At 37.7% G+C, this 18,292-nt stretch overlaps 1 protein-coding gene across 2 annotated transcripts in view; it reads right to left on the reverse strand.

Moving 5' to 3' along the window:
• Positions 1-18,292, reverse strand: part of LOC132118094 (kelch domain-containing protein 8B-like) — a 139,267-nt gene that overhangs the window by 51,374 nt on the left and 69,601 nt on the right. For both annotated transcript variants that reach the window (XM_059527633.1, XM_059527632.1), the window contains one exon: positions 7,434-7,598. In XM_059527633.1, the coding sequence (XP_059383616.1) occupies positions 7,434-7,598 (165 nt within the window). The remainder of the gene's footprint in view (positions 1-7,433; positions 7,599-18,292) is intronic.

Raw genomic sequence — 18,292 nt, forward strand, 5'->3', positions numbered from 1 at the left:
CCAGTCAGATCACCTGTCAATCAAACTCCCTGCAAAGGGTCAATAGTGACATCTGTCACTAAGTAAAAGCAGCCGAAATAGGTACATGCCAACATGGAGCGGAAACGTCCTCATCCTTGAAAACCATGAACAAAACTAAACAAGGACAAAAAGATAAATACAAACCACACTGCATTTAAAAAAAAAATTGGTTGAAAATAAGAAACCATTAAAATAGTTTAGATTTTTAGAAACATAAATCATCAATACTGTTGATTTCAGTGACTTTAATAACATTTCTATAACTTTTGCACAACAGTTGTGGTTCTCTTTTGGGTTGCCACTGTGCTGTATATCCATTGTTTATTCTGGGTGCTGAAACATAATCAGTTTTTTGATTGACTGATCGAAACAACAAATAATACCGCACATAAACCTCTCTGGAAAACAATGTGAAGTTTACAACTAGGGTTTATATATGTGAGAGCTTGGAAAGAATCAAACACTGTCACATTTCCAGGTATGCACTTTCTCTTTCCTTCACTATGCATTCACAACACGACTGATCTCCTCCCAGCTTTGGCATTACTGAGAGCCCTCTGGGACAGAACACAGAGCCAGGGAAAACACACACACAAGAGAAAACAAAGGGAGGAGAGAAAGAACCTGTCTGGGGAACAATGCGGAAGAGCGAAGAGATGGAGAAAGCAGGCCAGACAATGGAAATCCAGTCAAAACAATGTGAGAGAACCAGATAGAGGAAAAGTCTTGAGGATGGGGCGGCATGTCTCTATAAGAAGCGAGGTTACAGCAGTCCATTTAAGAGGACTTGTTCCCTTGACCTTTGCTGGACATCTCTAATTAACTTCTTTCAAGTCTTTCAGCCTTTCGACTTTAATCATTAAAGCCTCCATGGTCAAAATTGTGAGAAATTAGCTGAGGGGAACAGGGCAAATACACGAGTGGATTCAACAGAGACGTGTATGGGTGAGATATTGAGCTGAGTGAAGTGCAGCTGGTATTGGGCCAAACCCATCCACAGACAGATTTGAAGACAGATGGCCGCTGCAGCCAGCATCAAGCACACATGGCAAACTAACACACACATCATATGCAAAATAACACACGCTGACTGTCAGTAAATCTGAATTGAAAAACAAAAAAACAAGGAGAGCTTGGATATGTTACAGCAGGGGTCTTCAGCTGTTTTCGAGAGAAACCTGTTACATAATGCAAAAAACCGAGTGACAAATTTTATGCCTGGCCTACAACACATACTGTATATTATTGTGATGCATTATGCACTGGCAAAAATAATTTTTAAAATAAATAAAAAATAAAATAATAAAATAATTGATGTAAAGAGGCATATGTGCGCACATTAAATTTGAATTATACTTAACACATGCTAAAGAAGTCTGAATTCATGAGGTTAATTCTAACTGTTTATTGAAGTTCATCTAATAATACTGTTTTTTTTTTTGTAAGACCCATGTTGCAGTATAGAACATTTGATTTTTATACACAATGAATTTTCCAACACAATCTCACAGCAATGCATAAATATTTGACAAGGTGGCTTATTCGTATGAATTCACACAATTTGTGAAAAATCTTACATATTTTATGACATGGTATTATCGAAGGAATTCGTACAAAGGACCACACCTAACCCCACACCTACACTTAACCATCACAGAAATTGTTCAAAATTGTCCAAAATAGGTCGTAGATATCTGTACGAATAAGCCACTTCGTAAAATACGTAAGATTCATCTAATATGTTTTTTTCTTTTTTATTCCAGAGGCATTTCTTATTATTATCAATGATGAAAACACTGTTGCTTAACATTTTTTCTGAGAATGTTTTTTATTTCACATTCCAATAGGGTCACGTTGCTCTCCTGCCCGCACAAGCGGTAACAATATTAGCGCGCACAGTAGGCATCTTATTTTGGGGAGACAGCATGGTGCATCTAGGTGACGTGTGATCGAGTGTCTGCGCTCATGATAGACCTCGCGGGGCGCATCCCAAAGTAAATCCAAAATAAATGAGCATTCTGTGATAGAGGCCCATTCCTCATACATGGCCTTAATGTGATTTTACTGCTGCTCTATTTGTGGTCCAGCAGCCAGACAAATAACAGAATTAAGTTTCTTGACTATACTGCTGTCACAAGGCAAAATATCCTCAATGCAAAACTTTTTTAAGTGTCAAACTGCATCTAAAGCATGACAAGCAACACAAAGGCGAGTAGCCCTTTGAGCACAAGTGAGGGAGAGAGAGTGAAAAACAGAGATAGAAAGAAAGAATGGTGATGAAGACGGCAAGGAAGGATATAAGCAAAAGCAAGGGTTACATACAGAGAGACTCTGAATGAATTATTCCCTGTGATGTCAAATCAATGAGTATAAATCTAACCATCAAGACAAAACTGTCACAGCGGAGGAGAAGAATCATGAGTCCACAAGGAAAATCTGTATTACCCCCCATTCCACTTACTTCCCACATCACATCTCAATTTCTAATCATTTCATAAATTGTTAAAGTTTTGAGAGGTTGAACTTATCAAACTCCAATCAAACTGAACTGTGCAGAGAGAAGAAACAAAATAAGAGTTTAGAGTTAGCTGGAAAAACATAAATAGTTGAAATGAACAAACTCTTCATTTTAGTTTGCACTATTTGGTTGTAAAAAGTTATTTATGAATTTTTTGTTTTATTTTGTTTTGTTTTTCCCCAGAGGCAAATTATTGGTGGAGATGCATGTTAACATATTCCCCTTAATCTACGTTCAAGCAATCTTAAACAGCCTATCAGAACATCTCTACTGGATTCACCGCATTTCTACACATTTCTACACATTAAGTCTGAGCTGTAAAATGAAACCAAACAAGACTAGATAATAAGTTGAAACACAGAAGTTGTACTTGCTGTGAGGGACTGTAAGTCCAGGTGTGTCACAGTAATGAGGGCACATCTGCTTTTCCAGGCTGATCAATCATACGTTGACATGCGAAGGTGATGTTGCCCATCACTCTTGCCATGTCCAGCCTACACCTTATACAAAAAAAATCTTTTTGTTTCTGTGTGTTTGTGTGTTTGTGTGTGTGCGTATGTGTAGGGAGGCAGAGTTTTAATGACTTCTCAAAGAGTGAGAGGGCAGCTGATCTTTGTGTCTGACCTGAACAGAATGTCTCACAGTGCAGAGAGATAGGAAAGAGGACAAATCTGGCAAAACAAGACCCCATACTGGCAACCCCACATGCTCATCAAACCCATGGGCACAAACTATCAAACTCACACATACACAGTTTAACCAATTCCAAATGCTCATCAAACTCAGACATTTACATTTATACATTTGGCAGAGGTTTTTATGCAAGGCATCTTAAATTGCTTTGCATCTTTTTATGCATTAACACATTCACTATTTAACACATTCAACTATTTAAATAAGAAATGTTCTTGAATGATTATTAACCCTAATCTTATAAAAAATAGTTGGCATGTCTAGAATTAAAAAAGTAACATGCTTTTTTGTATCTGAATCTATTAATTATATAAATAACAATAAACCATACAACTAACGGCGTGACTAACTAGCTGGAAACAAATCATGACTCTGTGTCAAGGTCAGTAAGCTGAGTTTAAACTGCATGATTTTCAAAGTCATCAGATCACAGTTGTTTTCAGACTGCATGACTATCTGGGGTAGCATTCAGTTGCTGCCGTGTTCACATTGTACGATGGATCGGCGACAGGATGTTACACACTGCATGATTTTACAGTAGGAAGAATTACCGACAACTCTGTCTGGTCCACAAACTACAGCCAAACGCACACGAGACATGATAAGGAAATTACACAAGATCACGCTGATATTGTGGTCTAGAAGTCCCGAACACACACTAATGTACAAAGATGACTTCCTTGTTAACAACATACTTCTGCAGGGAAGATTTGATATACTGTACGACTGATCAAAGTACTTGAAAGTGAAACCAGCGTTTTGTGCATTTTATAATGAGTTTATTTCTTATAGCCTATAAAAGCCCTCAAAGTTGTAAAAAAGAAAAATGCAATAAATCTTTTATAGAAGATTATTATTTAGAGAAAAGCCCTAGCCCTCTTTTACATTTATGCATTTGGCAGACACTTTTATCCAAAGCGACTTACAGTGCATTCAGGCTAACATTTTTTACCTAACATGTGTTCCCTGGAAATCGAACCCACAACCTTTTGCGCTGCTAACACAATGCTCTACCACTGAGCCACAGGAACACTATTTTATGTTTAATTATATATTTTATATATATATAATTCTTCATATATCTCTGTTTTATATTCTAATGCACAGATATTGGCACATTGTTTGTACATGTATGTCAGCGACGCATCGGCGATTCTCTCAGATCACGTCTTTGATCATTCACACTGCGTGACTGTCACTCACATGAATGAGCATTGATTTACATCCAATTGTGGCCATTTGTCCTTTCGGAAAGTGAAAATCAGGGCTAAAATCGTGGAGTGTGAACTTGGCATACAGTAAGTCTCTCAAAATATCCAACAGCTTTACCTTTTTATGAAAAGTAATGTAAATGTAAAACCCAACATTTTTTATAATATTTATGAATTATTAATTCATGTTATTTGTAATAGAAATACATTTTACCTTGAAAATAATTGTAAAATTTTGATTATGTGCACATTCCATGTATATAAGGTGTAAATGTTTACATGTAGACTTGTCTTGAAAACGGTATACAAATTTTTCAAATGGAATACAAGTTGGTTTCACTTTTTATGAAACCAACATGAATATAAGGATAAAGGATTTTTTCTTTTCTTTTTTGTAAACACTCATTGACCCATTTATCTGTCATACTTAACTTTAACTTCGAAGTACAATGTTTTGTCCGAATAGTTTGTTTTCTTATACATAAAATCTACATACTGTCTCTCTCTCTCTCTCTCTCTCTCTCTCTCTCTCTCTCTCGCGCTCTCTCTTACACACACACACACACACACACACACACACACACACACACACACACACACACACACACATGTTTGTTTTTGAGAAAAGTGGGGACATCCAATAGTCGTAATGGTTTTTATACTGTATAAATTGTATATTCTATCGCCCTACACCAACCCTACCCCTAACACTAACCCTCACAGGAAACTTTGTGCATTTTTACTTTCTCAAAATGATATGTATGATTTATAAGCATTTTGAAAAATGGGGACATGGGTTATGTCCTCATATGTCACCCTCTCCTTGTAATACCTGTGTCATACCCATGTCATTACACAGAGTTGTGTCCTGATATGTCATAAAAACATGCACACAAATACTAACACAGAGTAGCTAATAGCCACATATGGTCAGCGTCTCTTTCACTCAGCCCAAAACAGGCAATAACTTGCAGCCAAGGGCTGTTTCTCTTTTAAAGGACAGACTTTATCATGGGACAGAGTGCATCATGGGAACCTGCAGTGTAGATTTCCATTTAATGCTCCTTTGTGATTTCCAACTCTGAGGTAAGAACTGATCAGCTCTGCTGTAAACCGTCAGATCCCTGCAGCATATTGCAGTGCAGATTTCACTCCCCCCACTGAGAAATGACTCCACTCAATGGTTCTTATCAGCCCTGGCACGGCATGAACAATTACCAGGTGTTGTTACCACATCTGCTGCTCCTGGAGAATACTGTGACACAGTCTGACACAGAAAATAAGTTACATTATAATTACTGGCTAGTCTAGTACTCCGTCTGCTGAGCATCTCTAGAGAGAAGACCCACATTTCCACCCCTTTAAAACAATAAATGTTGATGATATGCATAGACATACTCTACTGTTCCAAAGATTGGGGACAGTAATATTTTTTTGGGTGAAAAGAGTTCCATATTTTAAGCAGCTTTACTGTTTTCAACATTGCTAATAATAAGAAATGTTGTTTTTTTTAGTAGCAAATCAGCATATCAGAATGATTTCTGAAGGATCATGTGACACTGAAAAATCTGCTGAAAAATTACCTTTGCATCACAGGAATAAATTACATTTTAAAATACAACAAAAATAAAATAGAAAACAGTAGTTGAATTGTACAAATATTTCACAATTGTTCTGTTTTCACAGTATTTAAAATAAATGCAGGCTTGGTGAGCATTAGAGACTTTTAAACATTTAAAGTCTTATCAACCAGTTTAAACGAACCAAAATGCAGTCACACTCACATGACAACATCCACATCACTCATTGGCCATGACGTATTTTCTAAACTGCTTTTCGATTGGTCAGAATTTACACCCGGGAAAATTCCAACATAAGAGGAAAAGCCAGCAAACAACACGGACACAACACAACTATGGAGAGAAGACTGCGCGGGCTGGTTTTGTCCCTGGCCATAATCTATTACATTGTTTGTATACACCACAATATGCAAACAATACATTTCTATAATGAAGCGCGGATGCGGCTTGAAAACAACGTTCTAATGCACTGCAAATGGCGAGTGGGCATTGTTTGTAACTTCAAGTGGAGGCGTGCATTAATTCTCTGACATGCTCATGGCTCAAGTGCAAACTGTCAACAAACACTTCCTCATCCCATAATGCACAGAGCAGCTGACTACGGCAGCTGGTTTGGTCCAAAAATGATCAGTACTTTTTGCTGTTGGGTCTGTTTGAGGTCGGATCACGTTCTCACCACAAACGAACCGCTCCAGAGTTCGTTTGAAAGCGTACCGAGACCACATCTTCAAGCAGGTCTCGGTACGCTTGTTTGGTCCACCTTTGGTGCGCACCCGAGTGCGATTGCTGCTTTCACACCTGCCCAAACGAACCACACCAAAGGGGGAAACGAACTCTGGTACGATTCAACCGAACTAAATGGGGCAGGTGTGAAAGCACCCTAAATGTATCCAATTATTCAGTTTATTTGCTCAAAATGACAAATTTTGTCATAATCTACACTCTTAAAAATAAAGGTTCTTCCCGATGACAAAGAAACTTTAATCTAAATGGTTTCATGAACCTTTAACATCTGAAGAACCTTTCTGTTTCACATTAGGTTCTTTGTTGCAAAAGAAGGTTCTTCAGATTATAAAAGGTAAGAAAGAGATGGTTCTTTAAAGATCCTTTGACTGAACGGTTCTTTGTGGAGCCAAAAACTGGTTCTTCTATGGCATCACTGTGAAGAACCTTTTAAGCACCACCATCATGTCCCTAGAAAACTATATCCTTTTTTCCCTGTTGATGAAAATGCTGAAATTCAAGTTAAATGGCTGTCAAGATTAGATTAGAAATTAGAAAAAAAGTATTAGGTTTTACACCTTTCACACTTAAAAAACGTTTTACCATTAGACTCTCCTGCCTGTCTGCCATTTGTCTGACAAACAACTAAATTATTCAGATTTATGAGACGATTTTATGAGGGCTTACCTAGAACATAAATCTTGTTACCGCACAGGAAGGAGAAGGCTCCGTAGCGTGGGGTGGGCATGGAGGTGAGGGGCAGCCACTGGTCCTTTGTTGGCTCATACAGCCTCACTGAGGCCTGAGGGGTTGTGTCAGTCCCCATCCCACCCAGCGCATACACCTTGCCATCTGAGAGGGACAGACAAAAAAAGAGAGTCTGAAATTAGTTTCAACTCTGTCTCCAAGTCTCCCGCATCCCTTATTACAATTTTCTCAATTGCTTAAACACACTTGTCCACTCAGACATCAAATTTTCAAAACAGTTAACACGCAAGCTGAAACTGAAGCTCGATGGCCAAAATGACTCATTTTGTCTGCAAAATGCACCAACACATAAAAGAACATGCAACATAAGAAAATACTTCCATCAAACACCACAGCATGTGGTCAAATTCATTTATTATTTCAATCAATCATTACACAATGGACAACAAAATACAAAACACAGCTATCAATATGAAACAAACTCAGAAGTGTTGAATATAGTTCAAGAACAAAACAAAAACAAAGGAAACTTATGGGTCTTAATATCTAAAAGAACAAAATGAAGAGTTGAAATACTCAGAACTTCAAATTGGATGTATTTCCTTGCAGTGCAATCACTGTGAGTTCTGTAGATGAGAACTGTAGTGACTGTTTTGACAAAGGGTGTGAAAAATATGTGAAACAAATGAAAAAGTGTTAAGGCATTTGCAAGGGAAGACTTTTGCTGTGCTAAGAATGTGATGATGAAGATCAAGTGGACCCCAGTTCCATTAAGCGTGTCTTAGCAAATGAGAAAAACTGTAAAACAATTCATAACAAACAAATCAGGAAAGGCAGAGCAGTGGCAGTGAGTCACTAGTCTGAATTAGGAATGTTCTCTCTCTGCCAGAGTGCAGAATCTCAAGAGACACGCACTTTTTTTTTTTCTGAGCTCCAGCTATTTTAAGGTTTACTTAAATTCCACCTCTAAACCTCACACTCCGACATTTGTTCTCTTCCCCTACAGGGACTGAACATTAAATATGAATGTGTTCCCATAACTGACCCAAACTTTTGAACTTCCCCACAAACTTTTCTATTATAGCTCCACCTCAAACCTATACAGTAGTATATATTTTTTTCTCAATTGCTAAAACACATTTAATCAAAGCTCCCTGGTGAAAAACCAGCTTACAACTTTGCTGCTGGTCAAGTTGGTGGATATGTTTAATCATGCTGTTTTCTTTGCTAGCTGAGCAAAGGTTGAGCGAAGAACTCCTGCTGGTTAAACTAGAAGCCAGATGTACTGTAGACAACAGCATCCATAGACAACATGTGCTGAGCTATAATAAATGTAGAAAGAAATCACCCTAAATATTACACCGAAACCAAACCACGTCATACACCTATAAAGAGCCAGATTTACATTAAAGAAGAAGGCATGTTGGCACTCAAAAGTGAATAGAGAGACTTCATTTAATACACTTCCTCTAATGTGAGCGCGTTCTGTATTGTTTGCATCTAAAGACCAGAACTCTGTAGCTATTTTTGCAACCCCCATTCTGGTTTCTGTGTGAAGTAGTTTGCATACTAATGTTCACATAATGAGAATTGTCTGTTAACTGAGGTTGTGATGACATCGTGATGGTTTCCTGAGCACAAAATGGTTGTAAAATGATTCAGTTGTATTTAGATGTTTTTGGGGGGGTTGGGGGGGGGGTGCAACTTGTGTTTATATGTTTGAGAAATTAGTTTTTGTTTGTAAAAGTAAAACTGATGGTTCATAAGATCGTAAGTTTTGTAAGTGCTTTGCCCCAACAGTTCCAAAATAGTAAAATAATAATAATTCATATAAAAATAAATTTGATTAAAATAGAAACAGAATGCCAGAAATTTCAGTATTATGGAATATACATAATTTTGCCAAAGAATAATCATGGATTTTAGTGTGAAAACAACTGAGAAAAACTGTAACTAATCCAATTTATAGAATATGTGTGTCTATAATTAAACAGAGCAGCAAATTTTTTTTTATCAAATTCCACTCTCATTTAAAACACAGCTTTTAGCTCAGTTTAGGCTTAACTCTAATACAAAAATGACCTTCATAAAGATTTCAAGGGAAAATGCAGCACAGCGGTGAAATTAGGATATGAATGTGGAGAGAAATGCAGCATCAGCAAAGAGAACAGCCCTGCTGCGGCACAGCCAAATGCTAATGGAAAGAGAGCGAGAGACAGAGAGTTGTGTGTACAGTTGTGGAAGAGAAAAGCATCCTGATGCTAGTCATAATTTTACTGAACTGTCAATGGGACAAACAGCATGTGAGAAAGAGCATGGGAGTACTGACTGATGTGCACATACGGTTTATTACACCACCGAAACCCCCCGAATCAAGACATCAGGATCATCCCTGGAGGAAACAGCATTAATGATCACCATATGGAGCGTATAAGACTGTGAGAGATTATGTATGTTAGTTAAAGGCTGTATAATTCTCTCCTGGCATGACTGCAGCAGCTGCTGACTCGGATATCTGCAGTACTCCGGGACAGCAACCTGTGACTAAAGTTAACCAACAAATGGGACAGACAGAGGGAAAATAATGTACAGTATGTGGAAAATAATGTGTTTTTTGAAACTTAAACCGCATAAACACATTTCATTACACCAAATACACAACATAATGTTTTTTTTTAACAACTTCATATGACCCCTTTAATTATTTCTCTCTTTTTCTCTACCTGATCATGACAAAGCCATTTTAGGATTCAGGATTCAATACTTTATTGCCATACAACTCGGTGCAAGTTGTTAGGGATTTGCTTCAGTGTGCTCATAACAGGACATCAACAAAATACAACCAGAAACATAGAGCAAATATATACGCAAACAGAATCCCACACGGGATAACACTTGACACAGGCAGATATAAATAAAGGAAACACACCGCTCACCACATACCTGGATGACAGTCCAGGAAGCTATAGTGGCTGATGTCAAGGAAAAGTGACAATTTTCATAAGGATACAGAACGCAAATCCACAACTTTACAATAAATAAATAAAATTAGACTAGTATGGTTAGCATAAAATATAAAAGGATATAAGGTAGGGCTGGGCGATATGGAGCAAAAAATATATCTCTATATATTTTGCTATATCTCGATATACGATATATATCTCGATATCTTTACAGGAAAAATAACCCCCCATATAACAGTTTTAGGGCCCTATGAATTTAATTAAATTCATTTAAATAATCTTTTAATTATTGAAAATTAAACAAACTTTATTTTTTGGTAAACAAAGGGGATTTACTATTAAAAAATAAAACATGGAAGAAACGTTGTGTGATTATTCCTCAAATTATGTTCATTTTCATTTTAATAGCAGCAGTAGTAGTAGTAGGCTATGTACATTCTGCTGAACAATAGTAATAGATTTCTGCCAAATAATTTTTTTTTGACGGGTTTACCTTTACAGTTCTATGATATGACGCTAGTTTTACTCAAATCAAATGGTCAGATGCTCATGAAGTGACTCTCAGTGCAGTTCTGGAGATGTTGTTCATGTGTTCACGTCCTCATTTAGTGAGACGATATACGCTGAAATCACCGCGAGCATCACGCATGCTTCTGTGTGTGTAATAAACGAAGACGCGCTTCTGCACCATTCATTAATACAGACATGCAGAACATGCAGGATTCATATTTAAATAGACTTTTCCGGCTTAATATTTACATATATTAGTCCATATCGCGATTTGATGTGAGTCCAATGACCTACTTTTGATTAATTCATAATTCATTTGACAAATTCCGTGACATTCCAAGTTAAACTGTAAATTCCGTTTTTATGACTGAATTCCGCGATTCCGTCCGCGTTTTCTGCACCGCGGAAATCATAGGGCACTACACTAGACATCTGCCTGCTTTTCGCCCGACGCCTTAAAACCGAAGTATCTCCATATAATGGAGCCAGTTGACCTTTTTTGAGACTAGTTCTGTAGCCTCCGGGCTGGCTGCGGATGACGCCATGTTCAATGAGACAACACGCGAGGGGAGGGGGAACAAAATCAAGGAGGCGGGGGCGATCACAGCACAGAGAAGACAAACAAGCAAAGTGGCGGAATCAGAATTAAATATAAACAATATATCGATATATACGATGTCAAAATCCATATCGTGTTTAAAAAAAATATATATATATATTGCCCACCCCTAATATAAGGTATATAATTTTATAAAAAAACATAAAAATGCAAATTATGCAGACTCATTAAGAGAACCTTTTTTCATAAGGAACTGGTTCAGGGGTTGAAAGCTGTTTAGAGATTTAATGGCTCTACAGTATGTGCTGTTGAGGAAGTGAGAGGTTTTTGTCTTAATAGCTCTCATCCTTCTCCCTGATGGAAGTATGGAGAAAAGGGAGGGGCCTTTAGGCCTTTCTGATGAATACGGGCCTCATAGATCTCACAGATGGGGGAGAGTTTGCAGCCAATGATTTTTGATGCTGTATTAACTATCCTGTCTAGCTGCAACCTCTGCTGGATGGTAGAGTTGCCATACCAGACAGTAATAGAAAAAGTAAGGACACTCTCAATGGCAGCTCGGTAGAACTGCAACATACCCTTACAGGCTACCCCAAATTTCTTTAGCTGAAGAAGGAAAAAAATCCTCTGATGGGCTTTTTTGGTAATGTTTGTTACATTATCATCCCATTTTAGAGAGGATGATATCGTTGTACCTAAAAACCTAAAACTGTCCACCCGCTCCACCACTTCCCCATTGATGTGCAAGGGCTGGGACGACTTCCCCCTTCTGCAGAAGTCAACCACTAGCTCCTTAGTTTTGGAGACATTTAACTCTAAGTTGTGGTTAGAAAACCATTCAATCAATGAGAGGACCTCATTTCTATAGGCAACACCACCATCCCCAGAAATGAGCCCCACTAATGTTGTATAATCTGCAAATTTAAACATTTTAACAGAATCATTGTGTGATGTGCAGTCATTTGTGTATAACGAATATAAAAAAGGTGACATGACACACCCCTGGGGGGCTCCAGTGTTAATGTACTTAACATTGGAGATGTTATTACCTATTTTGACCACTTGTGTTCTCTGCACCAGAAAATCCAAGATCCAGTGACATAAGGAATTATGGACCCCCATTTGTTGAAGTTTCAGAAAAAGTTTGCTGGGTAGGATTGCATTAAAAGCCGAGCCAATTCATCTGCACAGTGTTTAATAATAGCAGAGGATACCAATACTTCATCATACCTGGTGGGTTCCCTGAATCTGCTGCTTAAACCTGGGCAGAAACGGCTTCAAGTTGACGTGGCTGAAGTCCCTTAGAATCAACACCGTAGCATCCGGATAAGAATTTTCAACATTCATGATGTGAGCAGAAAGTTGTTGGGCTGCCTCAAACTCAGTTGCTTGAGGAGGTATATAAACAGCGACCAGTATGATAGAAGTAAAATCCCTTGGTAGGTAAAACGGTCTGCATTTTATAGTAAGCATCTTGAGAACTGGGGAGCAGACCTATGTGATAACTATTGTGTCTATGCACCACCACTTGTTCAAGTAAAAACATTTCTGAGAAGCCTCGGTGTGGTCGGCCTCCGTCGTTTAAGCCGGACCAGAGCGCCATTTACTGGGTTTCCGCTGGACTCCGTGGTTGGCGTGCGCCTGCTCAACCCCAGTGTCAGCATAAGAGTCCAACTTTAATTAATAGTTTAACATATTTTCTCATATGTGAAGGTGGGCCAGCCTTTCATATTTTATCTGCCCCAAAAAGTAATCCACTCGAAAACATAACACTAACAAACATATTGACAGACAGAGCAGCACTATGTCGCCATAAGGCGGCGCCATGTTCATATTAGGTTTTCATCTGTAAGGTTAAGCTACTGTTTAAAAAATGAAGAACAGTGAATGTGCATTAGGTGTGGAATTGGATGTCATAGAAAATGATGAGGAAAGCAGCCTGGTCATACAGCCTTGTCTCCTCATAAACAGGCTAAATAAATTTTCAAATGAGTGTCATCCCTATTTTTCATCAACACTAAAGAAAATGCATACAAATTAATTTGAGCATCACAGATATAACTCGGAATTAATACTAATTTGCTTCCACGGCAATTATTTTATCAGTAATGTTACTGTTAAGTAAAATTATTAAAAATAGTTTTTGGCAATTTAATTGAAGCTGAATAAAATTTGAACAAGAAAAATGGAATTAGGAAAATAAGAAATCTTGCTTTGGCAATTAAAGGATGATTTATACATCCTTTATGCCATAGGCTACACTTCAGTTTTCATTTATACTTCTGCATCATTGTCCGCGTCGACGTGCAGTACACATGCAACCCATAGTCAGCAGTGTCCACAGACATGTTGCTGGTGTAACCCGCAGACCACGACAAAAGCCGAAGAAGAAGCGGCTCGTCAGAGAAGCATTATAACTGTGACAGCAGCAAATAAATATCAAATAATTAAATAATTATTTAAAACTACTAAAGGAGACAACAACAGAACAGGTGATGATGGCATTCTTTCCATCTCCACAAGGAATTGTACCACGGCATATCAAGTTTGTTTGTCGCGGACAACTAGTGATGTATAATGATGTGTAGTTTAATAAATGATAAGACACTTGTTCTTTGCTTTGTTTTGTTTTATATAAGAAGATGTAACATTAAAATATATTGTGCACATAAACACACACAAAACTCAAGTATATACGGAGGGAGGGATTCTAGCAGACCAATCACAGTGCTTGCTGTCCACATAGAATTGACATGCTGTTAGATTTTTGGAGAGGTGCACGTCAAACTATGGTGTAAGGGAGTGCGTCTATGCGTAGGCTACAGCTTAGGTCTGACACAGAAGTGTAAATCAGCCTTAACTGAATTTAATTTAAACTTAAGTGACAGAAAATGAATTAAATTAAATTAAAATGGTGTCCATGTGTAATCATATGTAGGCCTATGATTATTTTGACATTATTTGAATGCAGCTTATTTACAGTATTATGGTAAATGTATTAAAACTCATAAACTGCCTAAAGTATTTTCCTTATTAGCGAAAAATTGTTTAGCAACCTGTAAAACATAGTTTTCAATGTATTGCTAAGAGATTGTTACAGCGATGATGGAAAGCAATGTTCTTTCCAGCACTCTGAAGCACACTCTATTTCTCTATTTCTTTACCATGGCTTGCTATCTATGAAAATTATTTTTAGTGAAGATTTTCTTTGTCCTTTTTGGAGCTTGACAGCCACAAGTCACTATAAATGGTCTTTGCATGCCAATAGCTGCAAAACAGTTCCTGAAAAATTTGTTCCACCGTAAATATAACAGCATACAGGTCTGGAACAACATGAGAGAGAGTAAACAATGAAATAATTATTTTTGGGAAGAACGGTCAATTTAAAATTCTGAGTGTGAAAGGAGTAAGTATTTTAGAATAAAAAAATTACACACATATTACATCACCTTTAATGCTTCAGAAAGTGAGGAGACAGTGAGAGAGCAACAGTGAAAGCAAGAGGTCTTTCAAGGCTTGTGTGTAAATGACAGCAAAAAAACAACACTCAAAGATCATGACCACCATCTTCACTTTCATCCCCTTCACTGAATTCATCTGATGACCACAAATGATTTCTCCAGCTTGATTTGATAGGACCCGACGTGTTTAAAACTGTGTAAAGCATGAAAGAGAACGAGAGAAAGAGCAGGACAGAAATATCTGAACAGTGCAGAAGGATCTAATGGCTTTAGAAACTAACAAACTCAAGTTTTCTTCAAAGGGACGTTTCAAGGCTATTTTCTATAAGTATTTGCCATAAATTAAGCAATTCCGCAGACTTTAAAAACACTCTTTTCAATCCACCCACAATAACACGATAAAACAACAAAAACTCTTCCATGTAAAGAGGTTTTGCCATTAACATCCACTGCAGATAATCAATGACTAACAGAACATTTTATTGAAGGCTTGTCTCATATTTCATGCTGGCTTTGCCTATTTTAAAATCTCATTGGTCCAACATCTCACTTTCATAACTGTCATTAGACATCAAATATCTTCCATTTGCTTTTACATCAGACAGCTTGCAGTTTCAGTTTTAGTGTGAAAAGATCAATTGCTTGTCACTAGAAACATCTCATCATGTCTGGTTAGGACATGGTGTCAGTTGTCAGACAACAGATGGAATCCAAATGACTGTGTTCACCCATTAATGAACGTCAACAACCTGTCTCAGAGAACAAGACATCACCATGACATACATGTATTGTACTATACACATTCCCCGCTAGTCTGAAAACTTTTGCAACTTTTAGTATTTTAACTACTTGTCAACTTTCTGTCAAAGCTAGTCCCTGGCCATATATTTCATCCAAATTAAACAAGTCTTTTGAAACAGTTCTGTCCTTTTTAATAGCTGCTCTTTTCCTCGAGGAATGAAGACAGCAACAGTGCTTTTTCTTTTTATGCATCTGACATCTTTATAATATCTTGCTCAAGCTGCAAAAAAATAAATAAATACTATTTGATATGTTTTATAATGCAGATAACTGAATAACACATTATTAAACTACTGCAATTTTTGTGCATATTTATGGTGCAATTGATTTATCATACAGTGTGACAAGCAAAATACTGTCTTAGCATAAGATTTGATGTCACGCTGTGTTTCACGCTGTTAGGTCAATCCGAGGCCAAACTGAACTCAGCCAGCTTCGCTGAAACAGTCACTCCTTCTGCATGGAAAAAACATTAAACAATACACTCTTAAAATAAAGGGTGTTATTGCAGTAATGCCACTGAAGTACTTTTCAGTAAGAAAGTTCTTATAAGAACCATATTTTCTTAGTGTAAAGTACATTTTAATAATCTTTTTTTTTCCCATAAAAAAAGAACCTTTTGTGGAAAGGTCTACTTTTAAAAATAATGAACCTTTAACATCCATGGAACTTTTCTTTTTCATTCTGCAAAAGGTTCCTGATAATGGAAAAGGGTGCTTTAGATCATTCAAATGTTCTTCACACTAAGACTAGAATGGTTATTTTTAGAACTGTTGACTGAAAGGTTCCTTGAAGATCCAAAATGGCTCTTACATGGCATCAACACAAAAACCTTTTGGAACCTTTATTTTTTAAGAGTGTTCTTTAAAGAGAGGTTCTTCAAAGGTTCTGTGGATGTCAAAGCTTGTCCATGGGTTGGTGCTGATAGCCAAGTGAGTAGTGTGCCAGCATATAATGCAGTTGCATTGCCAGCGTCCCGAGTTCGAATTCCGTCCGATAAAGAACCTTTATTTTTAAGTGTGTAAACAATGCATTCATAAATAGACTTCATGTTCTAGTATTGTTAAATTTCATTCTACAAGTAATAAATTCTTTTATAGTGTAATGAGAGGAAAACACATTTCATTCAAACAATAAGCATTTTGAAATCTCCTGCGTCAGCAGCACAACATGCATGTGTCGTCGTACTCTCATGAACATGGAAGAGAAGAAATCATTGAATAAAGTCAGTATTTTTGTTTTCTCTGCACACAAAAAGTATTCTCATAACTTCTTAAAATTAAGGTTTAAGCACTTGGACTATTTTAATGACGTCCTTACTACAGTAACTTTCTGGGCCTTGAATGCTTCAGTTGCATTGCTGTCTATAGAGGGTCAAAAAGATCAAGGATTTCATCAAAAATATCTTAATTTGTGTCCCAAGGATTAACGAAGGTCTTACAGGTTTGGAATGACATGAGAGAGAGTAGTTAATAACAGAATTTTCATTTTTGGGTAAACTATCTCTTTAATGCTGGAAATGACCAAAAATGGACAAAGAAGTCACAGTCTATCTTCATCACATTGGACCCTAAAAAAGCACATCTTGTCGACCACCCAAATAAGTCAAATATTCAGTGGTACGGACAGTACAGCACATGCTGGCTGTTCCAGAAATAAATCATTCATTGGAGGATTATGGGAATGGTGTTCTGAGAGCACCGTTCTTTGCAATCAAGGGTATATAGTGAGTGAACCACCTTTACCCAAGCCTCCATCTACAAGCTGTTTTCTCCAATCAATCTAAACTCAACCCACCCACCTCGGATCCATCTATTTCTCCCCTCTGCAACCTCGCTGAGTTCGTCACCCCCTGCAGACTGCACTGCCCAATCACACACAGTCACTTCTAATTAGAGCTCTCTGTTCTGATCTCCGTTCGTCGCCCTGGGAGACCCCATAGCAACCAAACACGTACTCTGAGACAATTAGGAAGTAGTGGTCTGACAAGAAAACGCATCTATTGCACACAAAAACACACATGCATGAGCTTGCATCTAACCAGAGCATACACTGGAACAAACAAATCATGTATCAAGTCACAACTATAATTTGGGAAACAGATGCACATATGTGTTTGTCCGCTCCTGTACACACACACACACACACATACGCACACACAGTTGTTTTGAACCCTGCGTATGATAGAGAGAGACCCTTATTAAACAGACCACCTGCTGCTGGTCTTTCTCCTCAATTTTCAAGACTGCAAGCCGGAAATATGGCCTTCATCTCATCACATCTTTTTCTGGCTATATAAACTGGTTAAAAATAGAAGCCTTGCCTAAAGCCAAAGCAAATGATCATTCCTCCGGTTCATCTTCAGCCTTGTGATCATAGCATCTTCCAAGTATTCCATACTGCATGACACTGAAACCAGAACAGGGGGACAGAGAAGTGACAGCGAGAGACTCGCATGGGACTAGTTGACCCTGAGGAGACAACTAGCACAGACTTTTGTGGTTTTAGCAGATAACAGATCAAGTTATCTACTGCACTTTGGCG

The sequence above is a fragment of the Carassius carassius genome, chromosome 37 (genome assembly GCF_963082965.1).
Source record: "Carassius carassius chromosome 37, fCarCar2.1, whole genome shotgun sequence".
Classification (NCBI taxonomy): Eukaryota; Metazoa; Chordata; class Actinopteri; order Cypriniformes; family Cyprinidae; genus Carassius; species Carassius carassius.